This window comes from Oncorhynchus nerka, linkage group LG13 (genome assembly GCF_034236695.1).
Source record: "Oncorhynchus nerka isolate Pitt River linkage group LG13, Oner_Uvic_2.0, whole genome shotgun sequence".
Classification (NCBI taxonomy): domain Eukaryota; kingdom Metazoa; phylum Chordata; class Actinopteri; order Salmoniformes; family Salmonidae; genus Oncorhynchus; species Oncorhynchus nerka.
The window spans coordinates 68,756,505-68,777,926 of NC_088408.1; the positions used below are offsets into that span (position 1 = coordinate 68,756,505).

At 43.1% G+C, this 21,422-nt stretch overlaps 1 protein-coding gene across 1 annotated transcript; it reads left to right on the forward strand.

Moving 5' to 3' along the window:
- Window positions 1–1,064: 1,064 nt before the first annotated feature.
- On the forward strand, window positions 1,065–19,944 carry LOC115139979 (angiopoietin-related protein 2-like). The gene is made up of 5 exons (XM_029677921.2): window positions 1,065–1,597; window positions 10,548–11,494; window positions 17,208–17,401; window positions 18,639–18,909; window positions 19,089–19,944. The coding sequence occupies exons 2-5, from the start codon at window positions 10,585–10,587 to the stop codon at window positions 19,286–19,288; spliced, it is 1,575 nt and encodes a 524-aa protein (XP_029533781.1). The 5' UTR covers window positions 1,065–1,597; window positions 10,548–10,584; the 3' UTR covers window positions 19,289–19,944.
- Window positions 19,945–21,422: the final 1,478 nt, after the last annotated feature.

Consider the following 21,422-nt stretch of genomic DNA (forward strand, 5'->3'; position numbering starts at 1 on the left):
AAATGTGTGTGTGTTTTTGGGAATGACGTAAGGGTATGGGTTTTTGTGCTACAGGAACCAGTTTTTGTGTTTAAGCAATCGAGAAAAACTGTAAGCCCTCACTGTTGGAAAAAAGCAATTCAACAAATGTTTTAATTGCTAATCACACTGGATCGGACAGCATTCAGAATAAACGCATGAACAACTAAAGTGGAATCCTTAAACCTGATAGCAATACTATTTCTCTGAGAAAAAAAAACGATTCAATCTTTAAGCTAAATAAGAGAACATCAAAACCCATTTGACTACAGCCAGGTGAAGACTGTCACTGCCAATTCTCTGCATGACTGCTTTTCTCGGAGCTTTGGCAAGCTTGTCTACACACTGACATATCATGAACACACTATGACTCTGTTCATATTGAGCAAGATGTTCCCAATCACAACCAAGTCCAGTCATCTCCTTCAAACAACATCAACAAACCAAACACACAAACACAATAATGCAAACAACAAGAAAAAGTAACCCTGGGTAGAGAAAGTTGAGGAACTGAAGAAATAAAGAAACAATTTCAATCATCCTCTTCACCCCTTCAGCCCAATCTGGAGCCCTCTACAGAGCAGCCTGCTTTACAACAGAGAACGCTTGCTCCTTAGCTCTGGTCTTGGATCCACTTTCTCTCGTCCAATCAAAAGCTCAACCACTATTATCTCAAACCAATGCTTGGGTGCTTTTCTTCATATCTCTATAACCAGCTTCCTTCCTCCTACAGCGCTGGCTCACATACATGCCCAATTAGGTTCTGATTGCTGTGACATCACCACTCCTTGCTGTTACAACCAACAGCCAATAGTGGTGGTGGACTGAGAGGGTGAGAGCGGGCTGGGAAACTGTGTGTCTGTGTGTGTGTGCGCGTGTGTGTGTGCATGTGTGAATGAGAGAGGGGTATGTGGTGTATGTGTAGTCAGAGCTTGTATCTCATGCTTGTGGATGTCTTGGTGCCAAGGGGAGGAGACAGGGGAGGGCTTGTGCTCAATTTGTCAGCTTACTGAAACGTTGTGCCAGAGCATTTTTCATCATGTAAATGCACTGAGAGAGAGAGGGAGAGAAAGGAGAGGGGAGGTAAGGAGGGCAGGAGAAAAAGACTACGTCTGAGAGCTGTGAGGCAGAAGTGATGGACTCAGCACTCAGAAAGTGACATTCTTCTCCTACCGGGCTACAGAGAGCACAGTGACCTCTCACTGTCTCCTGCTTTCTCACTGCCTGTGAGGAATCTACACATTACATCTAAAAACAAATGTGGATTTAATGTATTTAGTCTTTTCAAGTGGATTTTTTCATCTTTGCTCAATGCCTTCAGTACAAAGGACATCTTCCCGACAAGTGCAGCTCCTGATTCTATAATGAAGGTGTTTTAATAACAGGCTTCAAACCACAGTCCACTTTTAAGTGACAAGACGGATGCAGGTGACAAAGAACAAGTGATCTAGAGAGAGGACAGCCCCAAACAGCTTTCACACAGACCGGTGATGACTTTCTTCAAGGGGACACTTCAATCAGTGTTGCCAGAACGGCAAGGGAACTGAAGGAATAACAAGCTAGAGTTGACAATTATCTGGTAAGGATTCAATGGCCTTTCACTTTCACTGCATCTTTTTCTGTATTGAATGTCTATATGCAATAATCTAGCATGGCTTGCTCATACTTCTGTAAGTGTTGCTAGTGTTGCTCCTAAGTAGAGCCTCAATATGAACTTTTCACTGATTTAATTAGCTCACTTGTCTAATCTGTTGATTATCAGTTGATAATTTAGTAACTTTGTTTGAAATTGACCACTGAGCTGCACAGTGTCAGACAGGCTTTGGCCACTCTGTGTTGAGTTAGCCAGAGATTCCTGCTGACCAGTTTGAAGCTTAGAACCTGGGTGCTATCTATATGAAGCTACAAGGAGGTCTGTTGTCCGGGGTTAATTCCCCTGTCTGGGATTAACGAAGCAGCTGGATCTGATATAGACTCAGAAGATAGGGGACAACACAAATTAGAGAGACTAAAGTCATGGGCTTTCCAGGGCAAGGGCTTGTAAACTACTGATAAACACTCAGCTTGTCATCACAGAGGATTCCAAAGGTGTACTCGAACAACAAAGATAGGCTGCTAGTGAATAGTGCCAATAGCAGGAGCCTGGGCTTTTTAATAGGAACATCTATGGGGCAGTCATGATTGTAAGCAGAGCCACAAAAAACTATGCCCTCATTTTCTGATATGGTTCACACCAGCAGAAGTTGTTTGTTTGAGGATGTTTGATTATTCATAAAAATAAAATATTTCATATCACAAAATTTCAAATTACAACCCAAGAAGCTTGCACAGTTTCATTTGAGTCTAAATGAGTTTGCTGTCATTTGTACATTAATGGATATAGATAGATATATTTTATTAAAATGATCCATAGAGTACTGGGTACAGCCTTCCCCTGCGTCAGGATGTTCCCCCATGCTGAAGTGGACAGGGAAGAAGAGAGCTGTTCTGTTGAATCTCTGCTTTGTCTCTGCTGCCAGGGCTGTGCTTGGATAAGAGGGCTTTGAGGGTGCATTTAGAAACGTTTTGAAACGGTTCCTGAAACCCCCTGCCTGACACCATCAGAGGAAATGTGACAGCCAAAACCACACCACACAACAACAAACAAGCCAGAAAGAGTCAAATAAAGCAACCCTACTAAATGTGGTAAATTATCATCAGAACTATTCTGTGCCATGGAAAGCCATAACAATGGCGGCAGATTCAGACTCAACACAATCAGACCGAGCAGATAGTTTAGGCTGAGTCTGGGGCTGAGTTGAATTATGTCTACAGTGTTATGTTATGGGCTAACCAGGATTACATGCTTGAGGAAATAATGTGGTCACCATAGATAAAGTAATAACCCAGATTACCATGTACAAAGTTAACTTGATTCTGATCCAAAACATATTGCATGTCATACAACCAGTACTGTTATGGCTCACTATAATTGTTCCGAATTTGAGCATGTACGGGTGCCTCATTTTGCATAGTGCTCCAGTGCTGTAGTGTTGGAGGTGTTGAATTTATATATTGTGACTAGTAATAAACTGTTAAGATTGAAGTGCACTTGTATTAGTGGGGGTGGTAGTTGAGATAACAGAGCTTCTGATGTTTGTATGACTTGCTGCGGTGTTGTAGGGCAGGAGGCAGAGCTGACGTATAGGTACAGCAGAGTTGGGGCAGAGAGGAGGGGTCTCTTTCTCTTTCTTTCTCCGCAGGTAACAGTGTGTCTGTCTGTAGTGTCTGTGGCAGCTCACTCTAATGAGGTGGCTAAGAATGTGAGGAATGCCACACTCACTCTGAAATGAGAGGGGCTGGGGCGAGGGACATCAGCCGGGCCTGCCGGGCCGCTCTGCTCACCTACTAATTACTATGTGCTGAGCATGAACAAAAACACTGGAGCATGCTGCTGCTCACAGCCACACTGAACCACACAAAGCACTACCTGTCACACTATTAGATAAAGTCACTACCGACCTGTGAATTTGACAGACATGCTAATGAGCAAGACAGCCCTACTTAGGAACACTGTTTACCTCAAGGGCACTATCATCCATAAAGCTACTGTAGTTATTTGTCTACAGTATCACTGTCCTCTTAAACACCTATCCACTGAGTGTTGACACAGGTTTTTCAGTGTCCTCTGAGGTGTCCTCTGCGGTGTCCTCCGTGGTGTCCTCCGTGGTGTCCTCCATGGTGTCCTCTGTGCCCGACAGTAAATGAAGCTAATCAACACCAGTAAATCATACACATTGCTCGTGTCCATGCAGTCAATGGCTGCTCATTTAAACAGAAATGATGTCACGACAATAATAAGGCCAGTCAGTCTGCTGTCTGTGTATAACTATGAAGGAGGAGAGAGCATGGGGCCTGCTGTCGTTGCCTCAGGTGTTAATAACAGGGTGATATTCTTGGGCAGATGGGAACCTCTCTGGTCCCTGGGAGCCTGAGTCTGGCATGTGGTGTTATTTGAATACACACACTCCCTCACTACAAGCTCAGGCATTTTCCTTCAGCTTTGAGGTGGCTGGGAGACTCCTGGCTAACCGCATGGTATTGTGGGGCTCCTCTGCAGTCATGAAGTGGCTGGCGCATAACTTCCCTCAAACAGACAGCTCATGTTTCAGAGAGGGAAGCCACAGCAGTACCACAGTAGTCCCAGGCCATTAACAGAGTGGAGACCGTGACTGTTGTATTAGACCTGATTGGTCATTATCAAGTCTTGTTGTCCTCTGTTTCACCCTGAGGAATTCATTTTATTTTCTGTTTTACATCCCACAAAGAGCTCAGCAGATGTTCTTAATAAGGACTTATAGCCTGTGTTTAGATAATGTAGCTAAATCCAACCTTTACCATCTTCTCTTTGTCAATCAGCATTGGCTGTGATGATGTCATATGGCTTGATTAGTGATTAACTCCATGAAAGAGACCCACATACTGTATCAGAGGAGTGTTTCATAGTAAAACAAAACCTAACCATGGCTTCTTTTGAACTTTTACTGGTAGGCAAAAATAGACTTTTATATTCATGAGAACAACATATATCATTGATGTCTGATGAAAACTTCCAAAACAAACTTTTCAGGAAAGTTTAAAAAATTGCATATTTTTTCTATTAAGAACATACAATTATGAAACTTCAGAAGCTATTTTGAATAAATGTTCTTGGTCCTAGAGTCATGAAATGTTTAGAGTACATTGAGGAGAGTTACTGCTTTCAATAAATGTAACAAATGAAAAATGGCCAAATCGGACAGCGACGATATAGAGCTTTAAATGTGTTAGAACGTTTACAGCTCAAACAGTTTTAAGTTAGTATATGTGTGTCTCTCCCACTCCATGTCTTTATCGCTTTCATACAGTATCTTCAACACTAATTTTCTTCATACCAGCCAGAGATCTCCAAGGGTCTTAATCTTGGACAGTTGCTCTCCGTCTATTCAACCTAATGTGCTGGCCCCATGCCCAGAATAGCAAGGCAAAAACAAAAGTATTCTCCCGTCTGATTCTGAAGGCTGTCTGGACATCTTGCACGTGGTTCTCCTTTGGGTCAGACCTCTAGCAGTAACTACTGAGCAGGTAATGTAGTTACTCTAATACTAAATAGAGTCAACAGAATCAGGCCAGCAGCCATGTGCCTGCCCTGCACCAAGCCTCCCACTCTAGAGGTATGAGATCAGAAAGGCTTGTTCTGACTCTGGGGAGGTGTTGCACAGGGCTCCTCTGTAATCCAATCTGCAGCAGCTTTCAATTAAGGAACCCAAGGGGTGCAGGCCCTTGTTACCCTTAAACTGCGGTCACATTCTCCTTTGCACTCAGTGTCATCCCCCTCCGCTTCCAAAAGCACCACAGCCCCTTCAACTGCTGCTCGGCTATTTTTCTAATAAAGAGGCCCTTTGAAATCTGGAACAAACAGTCAAAGTGTCTCTTTTTCATGAACTCCTGTGATAATCTAAGCGTTGCATCTTAAAAGTTAGTTGTTGTGCACTAATCACACTACTTAAATGCAACCTCTGTCCAGAGACATACTGTATCAGGTAAGATTGTTATTAGACAACATTCCCTCTACACTGTTAAACAGAGCAATGTAATGGTCCAGAGCAGAGAAGGCTTAGCTAAGAGTTCAACATTCTTTCCAGGTTAAGTTTAGATTGAAATTCCAATATTCTAACTACATATAGGAAATAATATACAGTATAGACAAGGATGTGTGCTTAATCTTGTGATTGAGCCGCATGACCTGTCTCTTGGTAAACGGTTCAGGCCTGATGCAATCTGATCAATATCTTAAAACAGGGGCAGGAATATCATCAGCTGCTCTGTGTGTCAAACTTTCCATTCGCAGTGTGAAACCGCTCCTCTTAACAGTGGCAGTCACCCAAGAGAGCCAGAGTCAGGACAGCTAGCTAAACACACTCACCTGACATCAAGTGAGATAATGGCGCCGAAGGGGATGGCTGCCGTTGTACGGGCTCCCTTTTTTTCTGCATTGTTTGTAACTTATTTTGTACATAATGTTGCTGCTAATGTCTCTTATGGCCAAAAAGAGCTTCTGGACATCAGAACAGCGATTACTCACCTCGAACTGGATGTAGATTGTTTCTTAATATAGTCAGATGCAAAGGATGTACTGCTTCTCAAAGACCAGTCCCAAATCCCTGTTATTCTCGTGAAGAGAAGACTGAAATACAGGGGGCGGAGATCAGGTTGCTTTGTGAGAATTCGTTGGCGAGTGGGTAACCCGCCTCTAACATCCATTCTATTGGCCAACGTGCAATCACTGGAAAATAAACTGGATGAAATCCGCTCGACACTATCCTACCAATGGGACATTTTGTATAGTCAACTTACACACAGCTCTGGCACACACACTTATCCCAAAACACATGCCACCAGGGTTCTTTTCATAGTCCCCAAATCCAAAACAAATTCAAGAAAACATACAGTATTATATAGAGCCCTGATTGCATGGAACTTCCTTCCATCTCATATTTCTCAAATATACAGCAAACCTGGTTTCAAAAAACAGATAAAGCAACACCTCGCGGCACAACGCCTCTCCCCTATTTCACCTAGATAGTTTGTGTGTATGCATTGATATGTAGGCTATGTGTGCCTTTAAAAAAATGTATGTAGTTCTGTGCTGTTCTTGTTCTGTATTATGTTATTCTGTATTATGTTTCATGTTTTGTGTGGACCCCAGGAAGAGTAGCTGCTACTTTTGCAACAGCTAATGGGGATCCTAATAAAATAACAAAATTTAAAAACTGTAATATCTTATGTTTCATCGAGTCGTGGCCGAAAGACGACATGGATAATATTCAGTTAGCTGGGTTATCCGTGCATCGGCAGGACAGAACAGCTACTTCTGGTAGGACGAAGGGTGGGGGTGTGTATCTATTTGACAATAACAGCTGGTGCGAGAGGTTTAATATTAAGGAGGTCTCGAGGTATTGCTCGCCTGAGGTAGAGTACCTCATGATAAACTGTAGACCATAGTATCTACCAAGAGAGTTTTCATCTATATTTTTCATAGCCATCTATTTACGACCACAAACTGATGCTGGCACTAAGACCGCACTCAATGAGCTGCATGAGGCCATAAGAAAACATAACAATGCTCATCCAGACTTTAATGCAGGCAAACTTAAATCAGTTTTACCTAATTTCTACCAGCATGTCACTTGTGCAACCAGAGAAAAATAAACTCTAGACCACCTTTACTCCACACACATATAAAGCTCTCCCTAACCCTCCAATTTGGCAAATCTGACCATAATTATATCCTCCCGATTCCTGCTTACAAGCAAAAACTAAAGCAGGAAGTACCACTAACTCGCTCAATACGGAAGTGGTCAGATGAAGCGGATGCTACGCCATTCCTCCTGACAGGGCTGATGTAAGTGAGTCAGGTTTCTAGGCCTCCTTGCTCGTGCACGCTGTTTCAGTTCTGCCCACAAATGTTCTATAGGATTGAGGTCAGAACTTTGTGATGGCCACTCCAATACCTTGTCTTTGTTGTCCTTAAGCCATTTTGCCACAACTTTGGAAGTATACTTGGGGTCGTTGTCCATTTGGAAGACCCATTTGCGAGCAAGCTTTAACTTCCTGACTGATGTCTTGAGATGTTGCTTCAATATAACCACATATTTTTTCTCCCTCATGACGCCATCTATTTTGTGAAGTGCACCAGTCCCTCCTGCAGCAAAGCACCCCCACAACATGATGCTGCCACTCCCATGCTTCACGTTTGGGATGGTGTTCTTCGGCTTGCAAGCCTCCCACTTTTTCCTCCGAACATAACGATGGTCATTATGGCCAAACAGTTCTATTTTTGTTTCATCAGAGCAGAAGACATTTCTCCAAAAAGTACGATCTTTGTCCCCATGTGCAGTTGCAAACCTTAGTCTGGCTTTTTTATGACGATTTTGGAGCAGTGGCATCTTCCTTGCTGAGCGGTGTTTATACTTGCATACTATTGTTTGTACAGATGAATGTGGTACCTTCAGGCGTTTGGAACCAGACTTGTGGAGGTCCACCATTATTTTCTGAGGTCTTGGCTGTTTTCCTTTGATTTTCCCATGATGTCAAGCAAATAGGCATTGAGTTTGAAGGTAGACCTTTAAATACATCCACAGGTACACCTCCAATTGACTCAGATTATGTCAATTAGCCTATCAGAAGCTTCTAAAGCCATGATATAAGTTTTTGGAATTTTCCAAGCTGTTTAAACTGTAAACTTCTGACCCACTCAAATTGTGATACAGTGAATTATAAGTGAAATAATCTGTCTGTAAACAATTGTTGGAAAAATTATTTGTGTCTTGCACAAAGTAGATGTCCTAACCGACTTGTCAAAACTATAGTTTGTTAACAAGATATTTGTGGAATGGTTGAAAAACGAGTTTTAATGACTCCAACCTAAGTGTATGTAAACATCCGACTTGAATTGTACATGTACAAATTACTTCGACTAACCTGTACGCCCTCACATTGACTCGGTACCGGTACCCCCTGTATATAGCCTCGGGTATTGTAAAAGTTGTCAAAAATATAAATAGTCAAGTACAGATACCCCAAAAGTAGTACTTTAAAGTATTCTTACTTAAGTACTTTACACCACTGGTAACTGTGTTACAAAAGGAAAAGCAGAATCTTAAAATGTATGTTTGAGTATGAAAAACACAGCCAGACACCATAAAATGTGACTTTTTCTCAGTGTGAATTGAAAGTATTTAGTCACCTCTACTTATCAGTAAAGTAATCTGCTTGGAGTTGTGAACTGTAATTCAGTGGGTGAGATGCAGGTGTGTTAAATGGAAGCTGTTGGAGTGTTAATTAGTCTAACCCTTTTGACCCATGCTATGTTATTTATTTTAGCTAGTAAAGTACTGATCTCTCTAGTTGCTAAGTCTGTTTTAATCAAATCAAACTTTATTTGTCACATGCGCCGAATACAACAGGTTACCATGAAATGCTTACTTACAAGCCCTTAACCAATAATGCAGTTCAAGAAATAGTTAAGAAAATATTTACTAAATAAACTCAAGTAAAAAAAATATAAAAAGTAACACAATAAAATAACTTTTACATAACTACATTCCTATAGAAAATTATGTACTTTTTACTCCATTTTCCATTAAATCAAAAAGTACTCGTTACATTTTGAATGCTTAGCAGGACAGAAAATCGTTCAATTCGCACACTTATCAAGAGAACATCCCTGGTCATCCCTACTGCTTCTGATCTGGTGGACTCACTAAACACAAATACTTTGTTTGTAAATTATGTCAGAGCGTTGGAGTGTGACCCTGGCTATCCGTAAATTCAAAATATTAAATAATAATTGTGCTGTCTGTCTGGTTTGCTTAATATAAGGAATTTGAAATAATTCATACTTTTACTTTTGATACTTAAGTATATTTTAGCAACTACATTTACTTTTGAAACTTACAGTAAGTATATTTAAAATCAAATATTTGTAGACTTTTACTCAAGTAGTATTTTACTGGGTGACTTTCACTTTTAATTGAGTCATTTTCTATTAAGGTATCTTTACTTTTACCACCACTGATAGTTACATACAGTATACCTTATATAATTCAAACTCACAGCATCCTTATTGGGAAAGGCCTCCTTTTATGGTGGCCTATATTTCTTTAGCCCTAACAACCCCCAGTCTGCCCTGGATTCTGGGCTGGAATCTGGAATGAATAGGAGGTCCCAGGACAGAGCATGTCTGCTCCCTGAGCTGTGTGTCTGCCTGGCCCTCTCGTGAAATGGAGACTAGGAAGAAGCCATCCTAAGGGACAGGCTGCCTCTGGTACCAATCAGTGGACTTCTGAAGCCTCCCATTGATGTCCTGTCCATGTAAGAGTAGACTCCAGCCCTATGGGTCTCCAAAAGGGGCCTTGGTGGACTGAACAGGCAGGCCAGGAAAAAGGTTTCATAATACCCAATCTAACAGCCAGAGCCAGCCATGCTCTCACAAACATAGCCTAAACCATCAGACTGGTGCCTGTTTAGACACATTACGGCACACCAGCTTGGCCCCTTGGTGAAATTTAACCTGGCTCGCAGTTGAGATTTCCAGTGTTTGATAATAGTGGGAGGTTTAGTGAAACCCACTCAATGATATCACAAGCATAGAATAGGTGATGCCAGATCTTGTTGGAATCAGCATGTCATTTCTCTCAGCCTGTTCAGACAAGACCCATGGAAAACACACCATTACCAGGGTGACATTACCTGACCAAACAAAACCCTTTCACTGGAGACATGCTAAACCCAAGATGTGAATATGAGAGTTAGTTGAAACAATACAAAGGAAACAGTTTAGGCTTTATAACACATTCATCCATTTATTGAAACAATATACTGTGCAATTAGAGATAATTTGAACAAGATAGTTGACCTGGTTGGTGTGTCACAGTATTTGTGTAATAATTCAGTATTTATACCACAGCAATGACCTCCCTGTCTCTCATATCCCTCTGCCTCCTAAGCCTAAGGTGTGTTTGAGTGAGAGCCCTTCCCAGACTGATGGAGCTCCCTGCAGTGGTGCTGCTGTTCCTGGTGTATGGTCTGGTGTCTGGAGCCCAACAGCCCCAGGGCCAGGGGAACCGCCAGGAGAGCAACCCCCAGGCCAGGAGCCAGGGCAAAACCTCATCCCAGGAGTTTGAGAGCAGTGAGGATGGTCTGGAGAGAGAGTTCCTGTATTCTGGGCGGAGGAGCAGACGGGCCCTCGCCGACTCCCAGCAGCCTGACGGGTGTTCATACACCTTTATCGTTCCCCAGCAGAAGGTGACAGGGGCCATCTGTGTGAACCGCAAGGAGCCGGAAGCAGTGCTGGAGAACCGCGTCAACAAGCAGGAGCTGGAGCTGCTGAACGGGGAGCTGCAGAAGCAGAAGAGGCAGATCGAGACGCTGCAGCAGCTAGTGGAGGTAGACGGAGGCATTGTCAACGAGGTCAAGCTGCTGAGGAAGGAGAGCAGGAACATGAATTCCAGGGTGACCCAGCTCTACATGCAGCTGCTTCACGAGATCATCAGGAAGAGGGACAACTCCCTGGAGCTGTCCCAGATGGAGAACCGCATCCTCAACCAGACCTCCGAGATGCAACAGCTCACTAACCGCTACAAGGACCTGGAGCACAAGTACCAGCACCTGACCTCTCTGGCCAACAACCAGTCGGTCCTCATCGCCCTGCTGGAGGAGCAGTGTCAGGGTCAGCCGGTCAGCCTCCCTCGCCCAGTCCCTGTACCCCAGCCCAGGCCTCAGCCCCCACCCGCACCATCACCACCCATCAACAAGCCCTACCAACCTCCCACCTACCCACGCCTCACCAACCAAATAAACAACGAGATTCAGAGTGACCAGAAGTCTGTGCTGCCTGTCCTTCCTACCATGCCCAGTGGCACAGGCAGCCCTTCTACCACCAACAAACCCTCTGGTGAGTCGCTCTGTTTCATTGAGCAGCCTGTATGCTTATAGTCACCTATTGAAATGAATATTCCTTGATACAGATCTGGTCTGAAGTGACATTTACAGTGAGCTCGGGTGCAGCGCTTTACCATTCAGTCACTTGAATTGTAAATAAGAATACAATATATTTCTAAACACTTCTACATTCATCTGGATGCTACTATGATTACGGATAATCCTGAATCGTGAATAATGATGAGTGAGATGCACAAATATTGATATTTGTGCGTCTGTAACTTTCTCACTCATCATTATTCACGATTCATTCAGGATTATCCGTAATCATTGTAGCATCCAGATGAATGTAGAAGTGTTTAGAAATATATTATATTCTTATTTACAATAAAAGTGACTCCAAAATGGCAATACATTATTTACCATTCATTTCTATTGGGCACAAAATAATCTGAAACACAACCAAAACAAACAGAAAAGGCATCCAACAAATTTGGAGAGTCACAAGCTTGATGTAGTCATTGCGTGCTCGGAAAACGGGGACCAAATACTTAAGGTTTTACTACTTAATACACATATAAGTGAATGACATTTGGAGCTCACTGTATATGAGGATTCAAGCGGCAGGTTCAATGAACCCTCATCAGACTAATGTCAGACAGACTGAAACAGAGGGTTGTGTGAGAGACTAGTTTGGTCTTTCGAAATCATTCATCACCAGACAACAGCAGCTATCTATTCTTTATCCATTCTTCTCACTATTGTCTATGGGAATAATAAGCCTCAAACATTCCCTGAGAAAAGGCCTCTAGGGGAAAACAGAGTTGATGTTGTTTAAAAGCCATTGCGATGCATATCATCTAATGGGCTTGATACTACAGTCAGCTGATGATAATCCACAAAGCATCCTAAAACACATATTTTGTATGCTCATGGATGGTTGGACTGGAGCCCTCTGGTATTGAGGCCACTGAAAGTGGAGCTGTCTGAAACCATCCTCATTGATTTAGTACATTTAGAAGCTTAAGTTACTGGATGATTACTTGGCAACTTAGTGAACTGTGTAGTTGACTGAATACAACAGAGATGTGGATGAGACTGAAGTGTGTGTGGCGAGTTAACTATGGTCTTAAACTGATAATAGAAGTACAATAATCAGAGTGGTCTTTAACTAAACGTGCCTAATAGCTACAGTATATCGTGTTCTTGTGATTTCTCCTCTTGTTCAAGTCTCATCCTTTTCACAAACCTTGCTGTATTTATTATCCTGCTCGTATTTAACTGTTAACAGTGAGGTGTTAGTTCGTATGCCTGTGCCAGTGACTATTGCTGTTGGATGGGAGTGCTGAGCCACAGACAGACATGTGTCTCAGCAGAAACAGACACCAGATGAGGGGGAGTTTAGAGACAAGCTCTGTGTGGTCTCAACTCACCATATGGGCTACAAGCCCACTGCCGAGGGGGCAAAGCCAGCTTACACTGCATTTCATGGTCAATCTAACCCTGACCATGGTAAGAATAGCCTTCCAGTTATGAGAGGAAACCCCACCACAGGTCCACCACAGGCTAGCAGCAGGAATTGGAGGATGTATGGGACTCTAGGGAGATCTCTCAATCATCTCAAAGTGATTTGATTAGTATTTTCTTGTTAACAGATACTTCCACTAGATACCATGTCATTTGAATGTAGTAGGTCACATTGGCTTACGCTATACAGTATTTGACCATGGTAAGCTCTTTCCCTCGACACTGTGTCACAGTGTGCTTTCTTGACTGATGTGTAGACACTGTGCTCTGTGCTCTGCTAAATAATTCACAAAATAGCTACCCGGACAATCTGCCTTGACCCTTCTTGTACTAACTATTCTTGACTCTATGCGCACACACTGGACTATACACACTCACACGTACTTACACTGACACTTCAACACTTACACACTCACTCACATATAACACGTACACATATTCACTTCTACACTTCCACACTCATGACATACGCTGCTGCTACTGTTTATTATCTATCCTGTTGCCTAGTCACTTTACCCCTGCCTAAATATACATACACATGGCCATAAGTATGTGGACACCTGTTCGTCGAACATCTCCTTCCAAAATCATGGGCATTAATATGGAATTTGTCCCCGCTTTGCTGCTATAACGGCCTCCACTCTTCTGCTTTCCACTAGATGTTGGAACATTGCTGCAGGGACTTGCTTCCATTCAGCCACGAGCATTAATGAGGTCAGACACGGATGTCAGACACGGATGGCGATTAGGCCTGGCTTGCAGTCGTCATTCCAATTTATCACAAGGCGTACGATGGGGTTAAGGTCAGGGCTCTGTGCAAGCCAGTCAAGTTCTTCCACACCGATCTCAACCAACATTTCTGTATGGACATCGCTTTGTGCACGGGGGAATTGTCATGCTGAAACAGGGAAGGGCCTTCCCCAAACTTTTGCCACAAGGTTGAAAGCACAGAGTCATCTAGAATGTCATTGTATGCTGTAGCGTTAAGATTTCACTTCACTGGAACTAAGTTGCCTAGCCCAAACCATGAAAAACACCATTTCCACTGCTCCAGAGTCCAAAAGTGGTGAGATTTACACCACTCCAGCCAATGTTTGGCATTGCGCATGGTGATCTTAGGCTTGTATGCGGCTGCTTGGCCATGGAAACCCATTTCACGAAGCTTCTGACAAACAGTTTTTGCGCTGACGTTGCTGCCAGAGGCAGTTTGGAACTCGGTAATGAGTCTTGCAACTGAGGAGAGACGATTTCTACACTCTAATAACTTCAACACTCCACCAGTTCTGTTCTGTGAGCTTGCTTGTGTGGCCTACCACTTCGCGGCTGAGCCCTTGTTGCTCCTAGACGTTTCCACTTCACAATAAGGTACAAATCTGTTGTTCTGCCCCTGAACAGGCAGTTCACCCACTGTTCCTAGGCCGTCATTGAAAATAAGAATTTGTTCTTAACTGACTTGCCTAGTTAAATAAAAAATTAAATAAATAAATAAAAATAAAATATATAAAACAAAAACAGCACTTACAGTTGACCGGGGCAGCTCTAGCAGGGAAGACATTTGACGAACTGACTTGTTGGAAAGGTGGCATCCTATGAGGGTGTCACGTTGAAAGTCACTGAGCGCTTCAGTTAAGCCATTCTACTGCCTATGTTTCCTATGGAGATTGCATGGCTGTGTGCTCAATTTCTACACCTGTCAGCAATGGGTTTGGCTGAAATATTATTTTATTTGTATTCTGCATCGTTGGGAAGGCCTTGTAAGTAAGCATTTCACTGTTAATCTCCACCTGCTGTTTACGAAGCATGTGCCAATTAAAATATTATTTTATTTGAAGGGAGGCTAGCAATTTCCTGCCAGGGCCAACTGCAACTCACACCCCAAACTCACCACAGTGGCAGGGTTCTGCCACAGTGGCAGGGTTTATCAGTAGTGCAGTCCTCTGGCTTATGTCTGAACAACACAGATCTTTCTGGAGAGGAGGTGGCTGGCTAATGGATTACTTCTCACATGCCATCTTAGCTAAATCTATTTTATAGAAGTGACTATAGCCGTTTTAGCCTATTAGGTTACAATGTGAACCTTTGTTCATATGTCTCTGTGTGACACCTTGTGATTGACAGTCCTGCTTGGAATTAGCTCCATGTTTTCCTCCTTTATATTTTGATACAGCCAGGCTGTCAGTGTGGTCGCTTTATGAAAGCCTGACATCTCCCTGTCTAGTCTTCCTCTCTCTCCATCACCCCTCTCTCACATACTGCCTTTTCCTCATATTGCTCCCTCCCTACCCTGGCTGGATGCAGACCAGCCACTTCTGCCTCTGTGTGGATACCTCTCTTCCTCCTGTTTCTGTACAAATGTCCATTGTGTTCTAAACAGGGTAATTTGGCGAATCACATCAGTGTAAACTCTTGAATAGGTTAACACTTTCACATCCAATTAAAAAAGTGGAGTCAGGAGTCCTATAGAAGACTGTTTCCATGTATGCAGACTAGAGATCTTCTGAGGGGGAGAGTAATGGCTAACAGGCAATACGCCAATTCCTGTTTTTACAGATATGAACCAGAACACCAAGACAAACGAATAAACCAAACACAAGCAGAAGTTAACATAAACTTCATTCCTCGTTAAATCATATACTGCAGAGCAATATAAAACACATCCTGCTCAATCTTTGGTTTCAGGGCATCCATCTTAGCATTTGGGTCTGTTAAAAAACTGAGTAGACAAAACATTAAGAACACCTGCTCTTTCTATGACAGACTGACCTGGTAAATCCAAGTGAAAGCTATCATTCTTTATTGATGTTCACTTCAATCACTGTAGATGAACGGGAGGAAATAGGGTAAGGAAGGATCCCCCCTACTTACACTGAACATCCTTTACCCAAACACCTTTATTTAATCACTCCCACCCTCACCCTCCAACCCCTACCAGAAGATATGTGTACTTCTCTGAGTGAGAAATGGCCCTTGCATCTAGCATATAGACAGCTGTATGTCACATTGTGTGGTTGTGAGTGGCATGTAGTACCCTGCTGTGTGTCCTGGTGAGAGGCTTCATTTCAAAGCCACACCACCCACATAAACGCACACGTATTTTGATGAAGGAGACCACTGTCTCAGCAGAGTTTCCATGTCTGATATCTGAGATTAGATTACCAGAGAATGGCCAAACTAGAGCCCACTGCTAAGAGCACATGCTATTTGAAACCCCTATAGTTCAGATGGAATGTCTCCGATCGCATAATAGCGCAACAGCTCTCTGGGTCAGTATAGTACAGGATATGGTTTTACCTCCACCGGGGTAGATCAAAAACACCCACTGACAATAACAACATGGGAAACATGCATGCTAAATGGGTGAAATCAAGGAGAGGCACCTACAGAGAGTACTGTCTAAAGTTTGTTCCGTTTTGCTCAGAGGTTTACTATGATAGTTGCTGCATCATAAATGGGTTTAGGAAGACGTCAAATATTAGATTTTTTAAACTCTATTTCAATGAAAGAGTATTTTCTTAAAGCCCAATGCCCATGATGTCATTCATCACCAAGGGACCGTTAGAGTACCTGCTGATCCATCTGCTACTGTTGCATCATTCAGCAATCAGATCTCCCTTTAGCCATATGCCAATGTTGCTCTTGGCTGCACTGCCTGCAGCCATTTCGCTTGTGAGAGCAGCAGCCAAAGTCAACGCTGGCCTTAAGCTGAGAGCTTTTCCCACTGAAAGATGGTAGTAGCAGCATTACAGACGTAGGATCTTAATTTGAGCCACTTTGCTAGAGCAGGAAAATAATCCTTCAGCAAATGGAAATGTTAATTATTATGTGGATTATAATTAATGGACATTTTTTGTAGATATTGATACATTTTTCGTAAGTGGAAATCAACTCTGACATTTCAAAGTGGAAAGTACAAACTTTAGAAGCCCTTTTAAAGCTCAAATACGCTTAAAGTTTTTCCATTCCTGCAACAGGGTGATCACATGAAGATCCTGCATCTGTAACAGTAGATCAGGCTGTGGTCAATTAGGCTACATAGCCTCTGTCTCTAATACTGTGATAGTCACACAATAATACTGTGGTATTCATTATGAATATATGAAGACTAAAGAAGCGAGTGACTCATATTATTGAAAAATATATCATTTGGCAACCTCCATTGACTCCACCATGGTTTCTGTCTCCTGTCCTGTCCCATACAGGGCCATGGAAGGACTGCCTGCAGGCCCTGGAGGATGGCCACACGGCTAGTGGCATGTACCTAGTGAAGCCAGAGAACGCCAACAGACTGATGCAGGTGTGGTGTGACCAGAGACATGACCCTGGTGGCTGGACTGTCATCCAGAGGAGGCTGGACGGATCAGTCAACTTCTTCAGGAACTGGGAGACTTATAAGGTAGGTAAACAGCTCCACACTACGGCAAACTCATTTAGTAAAGAGGGAGGCAGGTTCAGTGTAGACTTGTGTCTGTATGTCGTGGCTGAGTGAAACAGGTGACATGTCTGGTATGTCTGACGTTATGCAGATCTGTACTAATAATGAAATGTAATTCTTGAGGTTTGAGGAGAATGGTCCCCTGCACTGCCTGCTCTGCTGTGGTACCTACAGGGTTCTGCACCTGTCAGTCACACCACTGGCCTATGACTCATAACACCCGCCAACATGAGTTGGGTCTTTGTGAAATTAGTCCACATAGGACGCATACAGACTTAATGAGAAACGTGTAGACGAGAGGCTGCCATACTGGAAATAAATGCCACAATAAAAAAACAGCCCACTGTAAAATGATTCATGGTCCATAAAAATTATTTATATTTACGTCATGGCAATGGTTTATGATGAGGAAAAAGACATTGATGAATTCAGGCATTTATACAACTTTACACAGGCATTTATGAGGACAGCATGAAATACTAAGGGATGACTATTGCCAATATTTTTCCTGGGCCAGTAAAAGGATCTAAAGCACTAGAAAAGGGTGAAGCAATTGAAGGGTGAACATCAGAGGGCAGACAATTTGCAAGGGTCTTGTTTAAATCTTTGCCAGAGAACTTTCCAAGACCTTACAATACACCTTACAACACATGGGAAGTAAATGTGTACAATAGCCAGATCATCCTAAGAAACAAAGCATCTACAATGTAATGTAAGCCCTATAACATCCTATGACTTAGGCTGGTACAGAGCTGAGGCAGAACAGTCCAGACCAGCACACATCTTGTAACAAGCTCACAGATCTCCCATTCTTCTACACAGGCCATCAATACGTTTTTGAGAAATGAAAGATAATGAAGAACTAACCACTGAATACCGGGCTGGCTATGGTGTAGTTGGTTCATGGGTCATTTGATGTTACTTTTTCTGACAATAAACAACACTCTAAGACAGATTCATATGGAGCTTAATTGTCAGGGCGTTCTAGAGGGACTGTTCCTCTCAGTACTTCAAGTACTTCAAGGGCTTTGAGTAGAGTAGAGCCTCTGTAGTTAAATAAAAAATAAAACTTTTTTTTTTTTAAAGAGTAGAGCCTATGAATTATCCCCCAGAACTCCAGATCAACTGCTTACAGCTGACAGGACTTGTGTAAAGCCCATCATGTTGACTGTGTTGTATGTATCTTTTCCCCTCATAGCAAGGCTTTGGAAACATAGATGGAGAGTATTGGCTGGGCCTGGAGAACATCTACTGGCTGACCAACCAGGGGAACTACAAGCTGCTGGTGACTCTGGAGGACTGGTCTGGTAGGAAGGTGTTTGCAGAGTACGCCAGCTTCAGGCTGGAGCCTGAGGCAGACTTCTACAAACTCAGGGTGGGCCGCTACCATGGCAACGCCGGAGACTCCCTCACCTGGCACAACGGCAAACAGTTTACTACGCTGGACAGAGACCATGATGTGTATACAGGTAATGTCAAGATCATACAGTTGCATACACTCTCACTATAACAACATAAATGTGAGATAAAAGCTTCAGTGTTCTGACAATTTGCCAAATTAACTGACATTTAACTTAGTGCATAGGCCGACAATAGATTTTGATTGAGATTCAACAATGATGTCTAACTAATATTTGCGTCAACCCAGGTAACTGTGCCCACTACCAGAAGGGAGGCTGGTGGTACAATGCATGTGCCCATTCTAACCTCAATGGAGTATGGTACAGAGGTGGACACTACCGCAGTCGCTACCAAGATGGAGTCTACTGGGCTGAATTCAGAGGAGGGGCCTACTCCCTGAAGAAAGTATCTATGATGATAAGACCGAACCCAAACACCTTTCATTAAGTATCCATTGCAAAACTATTTTCTTTACACAAACTTAAATTGAACTCTGATACAATGGAACCTCACACAACCAGATCAAGAGGACGATGACATAGAAAGTGCAAATATCTAAGCCTTGGAGAAGCAATAAAGGAGAAGCAGGGTGTATCATGTTGCTTCAAAGTCCCTTCGTTAAAAAAATTTTTTTAAAAAGGGTTTGACTAGATACAATGCGTTTTCACAGTAAACAAATTAGCAACGGCTTCTCAGCACGCTTATAGGGAAAAGCATTCAACATGTATGGCACTTACACAAATGATTGATGATTGGCTGAGAGAAAATGATAATAAAAAGATTGTGGGGGCTGTTTTGCTAGACTTCAGTGCAGCTTTTGACATTATCGATCATAATCTGCTGCTGGAAAAACATGCACTACCGTTCAAAATGTTGGGGTCACTTAGAAATGTCCTTGTTTCCATGAAAACATACAAGAAATGAGTTGCAAAATGAATAGGAAATATAGTCAAGACGTGGACAAGGTTATAAATATTTACATTTACATTTACATTTAAGTCATTTAGCAGACGCTCTTATCCAGAGCGACTTACAAATTGGTGCATTCACCTTATGACATCCAGTGGAACAGCCACTTTACAATAGTGCATCTAAATCTTTTAAGGGGGTGAGAAGGATTACTTTATCCTATCCTAGGTATTCCTTAAAGAGGTGGGGTTTCAGGTGTCTCCGGAAGGTGGTGATTGACTCCGCTGTCCTGGCGTCGTGAGGGAGTTTGTTCCACCATTGGGGGGCCAGAGCAGCGAACAGTTTTGACTGGGCTGAGCGGGAACTGTACTTCCTCAGTGGTAGGGAGGCGAGCAGGCCAGAGGTGGATGAACGCAGTGCCCTTGTTTGGGTGTAGGGCCTGATCAGAGCCTGGAGGTACTGAGGTGCCGTTCCCCTCACAGCTCCGTAGGCAAGCACCATGGTCTTGTAGCGGATGCGAGCTTCAACTGGAAGCCAGTGGAGAGAGCGGAGGAGCGGGGTGACGTGAGAGAACTTGGGAAGGTTGAACACCAGACGGGCTGCGGCGTTCTGGATGAGTTGTAGGGGTTTAATGGCACAGGCAGGGAGCCCAGCCAACAGCGAGTTGCAGTAATCCAGACGGGAGATGACAAGTGCCTGGATTAGGACCTGCGCCGCTTCCTGTGTGAGGCAGGGTCGTACTCTGCGGATGTTGTAGAGCATGAACCTACAGGAACGGGCCACCGCCTTGATTTTTAATTTAAATAATAATTGTGCCAGAGAATCCTCAATTTGCAACAATTACAGCCTTACAGACATTTGGCATTCTAGTTGTCAATTTGTTGAGGTAATCTGAAGAGATTTCACCCAATGCTTCGTGAAGTACCTCCCACAAGTTGGATTGGCTTGATGGGCACTTTTTACATACCATATGGTCAAGCTGCTCCCACAAGAGCGCAATAGTGTTGAGATCTGTTGACAATGCAGGCCACTCCATTATAGACAGAATACCAGCTGACCTCTTCTTCCCTAAATAGTTCTTGCATAGTTTGGAGCTGTGCTTTGGGTCATTGTCCTGTTTTAGGAGGAAATTGGCTCCAATTAAGCGCCGTCCACAGTGTATGGCGTTGCGAAATGGAGTGATAGCCTTCCCTCTTCAAGGTCCCTATTACCCTGTACAAAGCTCCCAATTTACCACCAAAGCACCCCCAGACCATCACATTATCTCCACCATGATTGACAGATGCTGTCAAGTACTCCTCCAGCATCTATTAATTTTTTCTGCATCTCACGAATGTTCTTCCTTGTGACCTCAAACTTAGATTTGTCTGTTCATAACACTTTTTTCCAATCTTCCTGTGCCCAGTGTCTGTGTTCTTTTGCCCATCTAATTATTTGATTTTTATTGGCCAGTCTGAGATATGGCTTTTTCTTTGCAACTCTGCCAAGAAGGCCAGCATCCCGGAGTCGCCTCTTCACTGTTGACGTTGAGACTGGTGTTTTGAGGGTCCTATTTAATGAAAGTGCCAGTTGAGGACTTGTCTGTTTCTCAAACTAGACCCTCTAATGTACCTCCCACTCCTCTTTCTATTCTGGTTAGAGCTAGTTTGCACTGTTCTCTGAAGGGAATAGT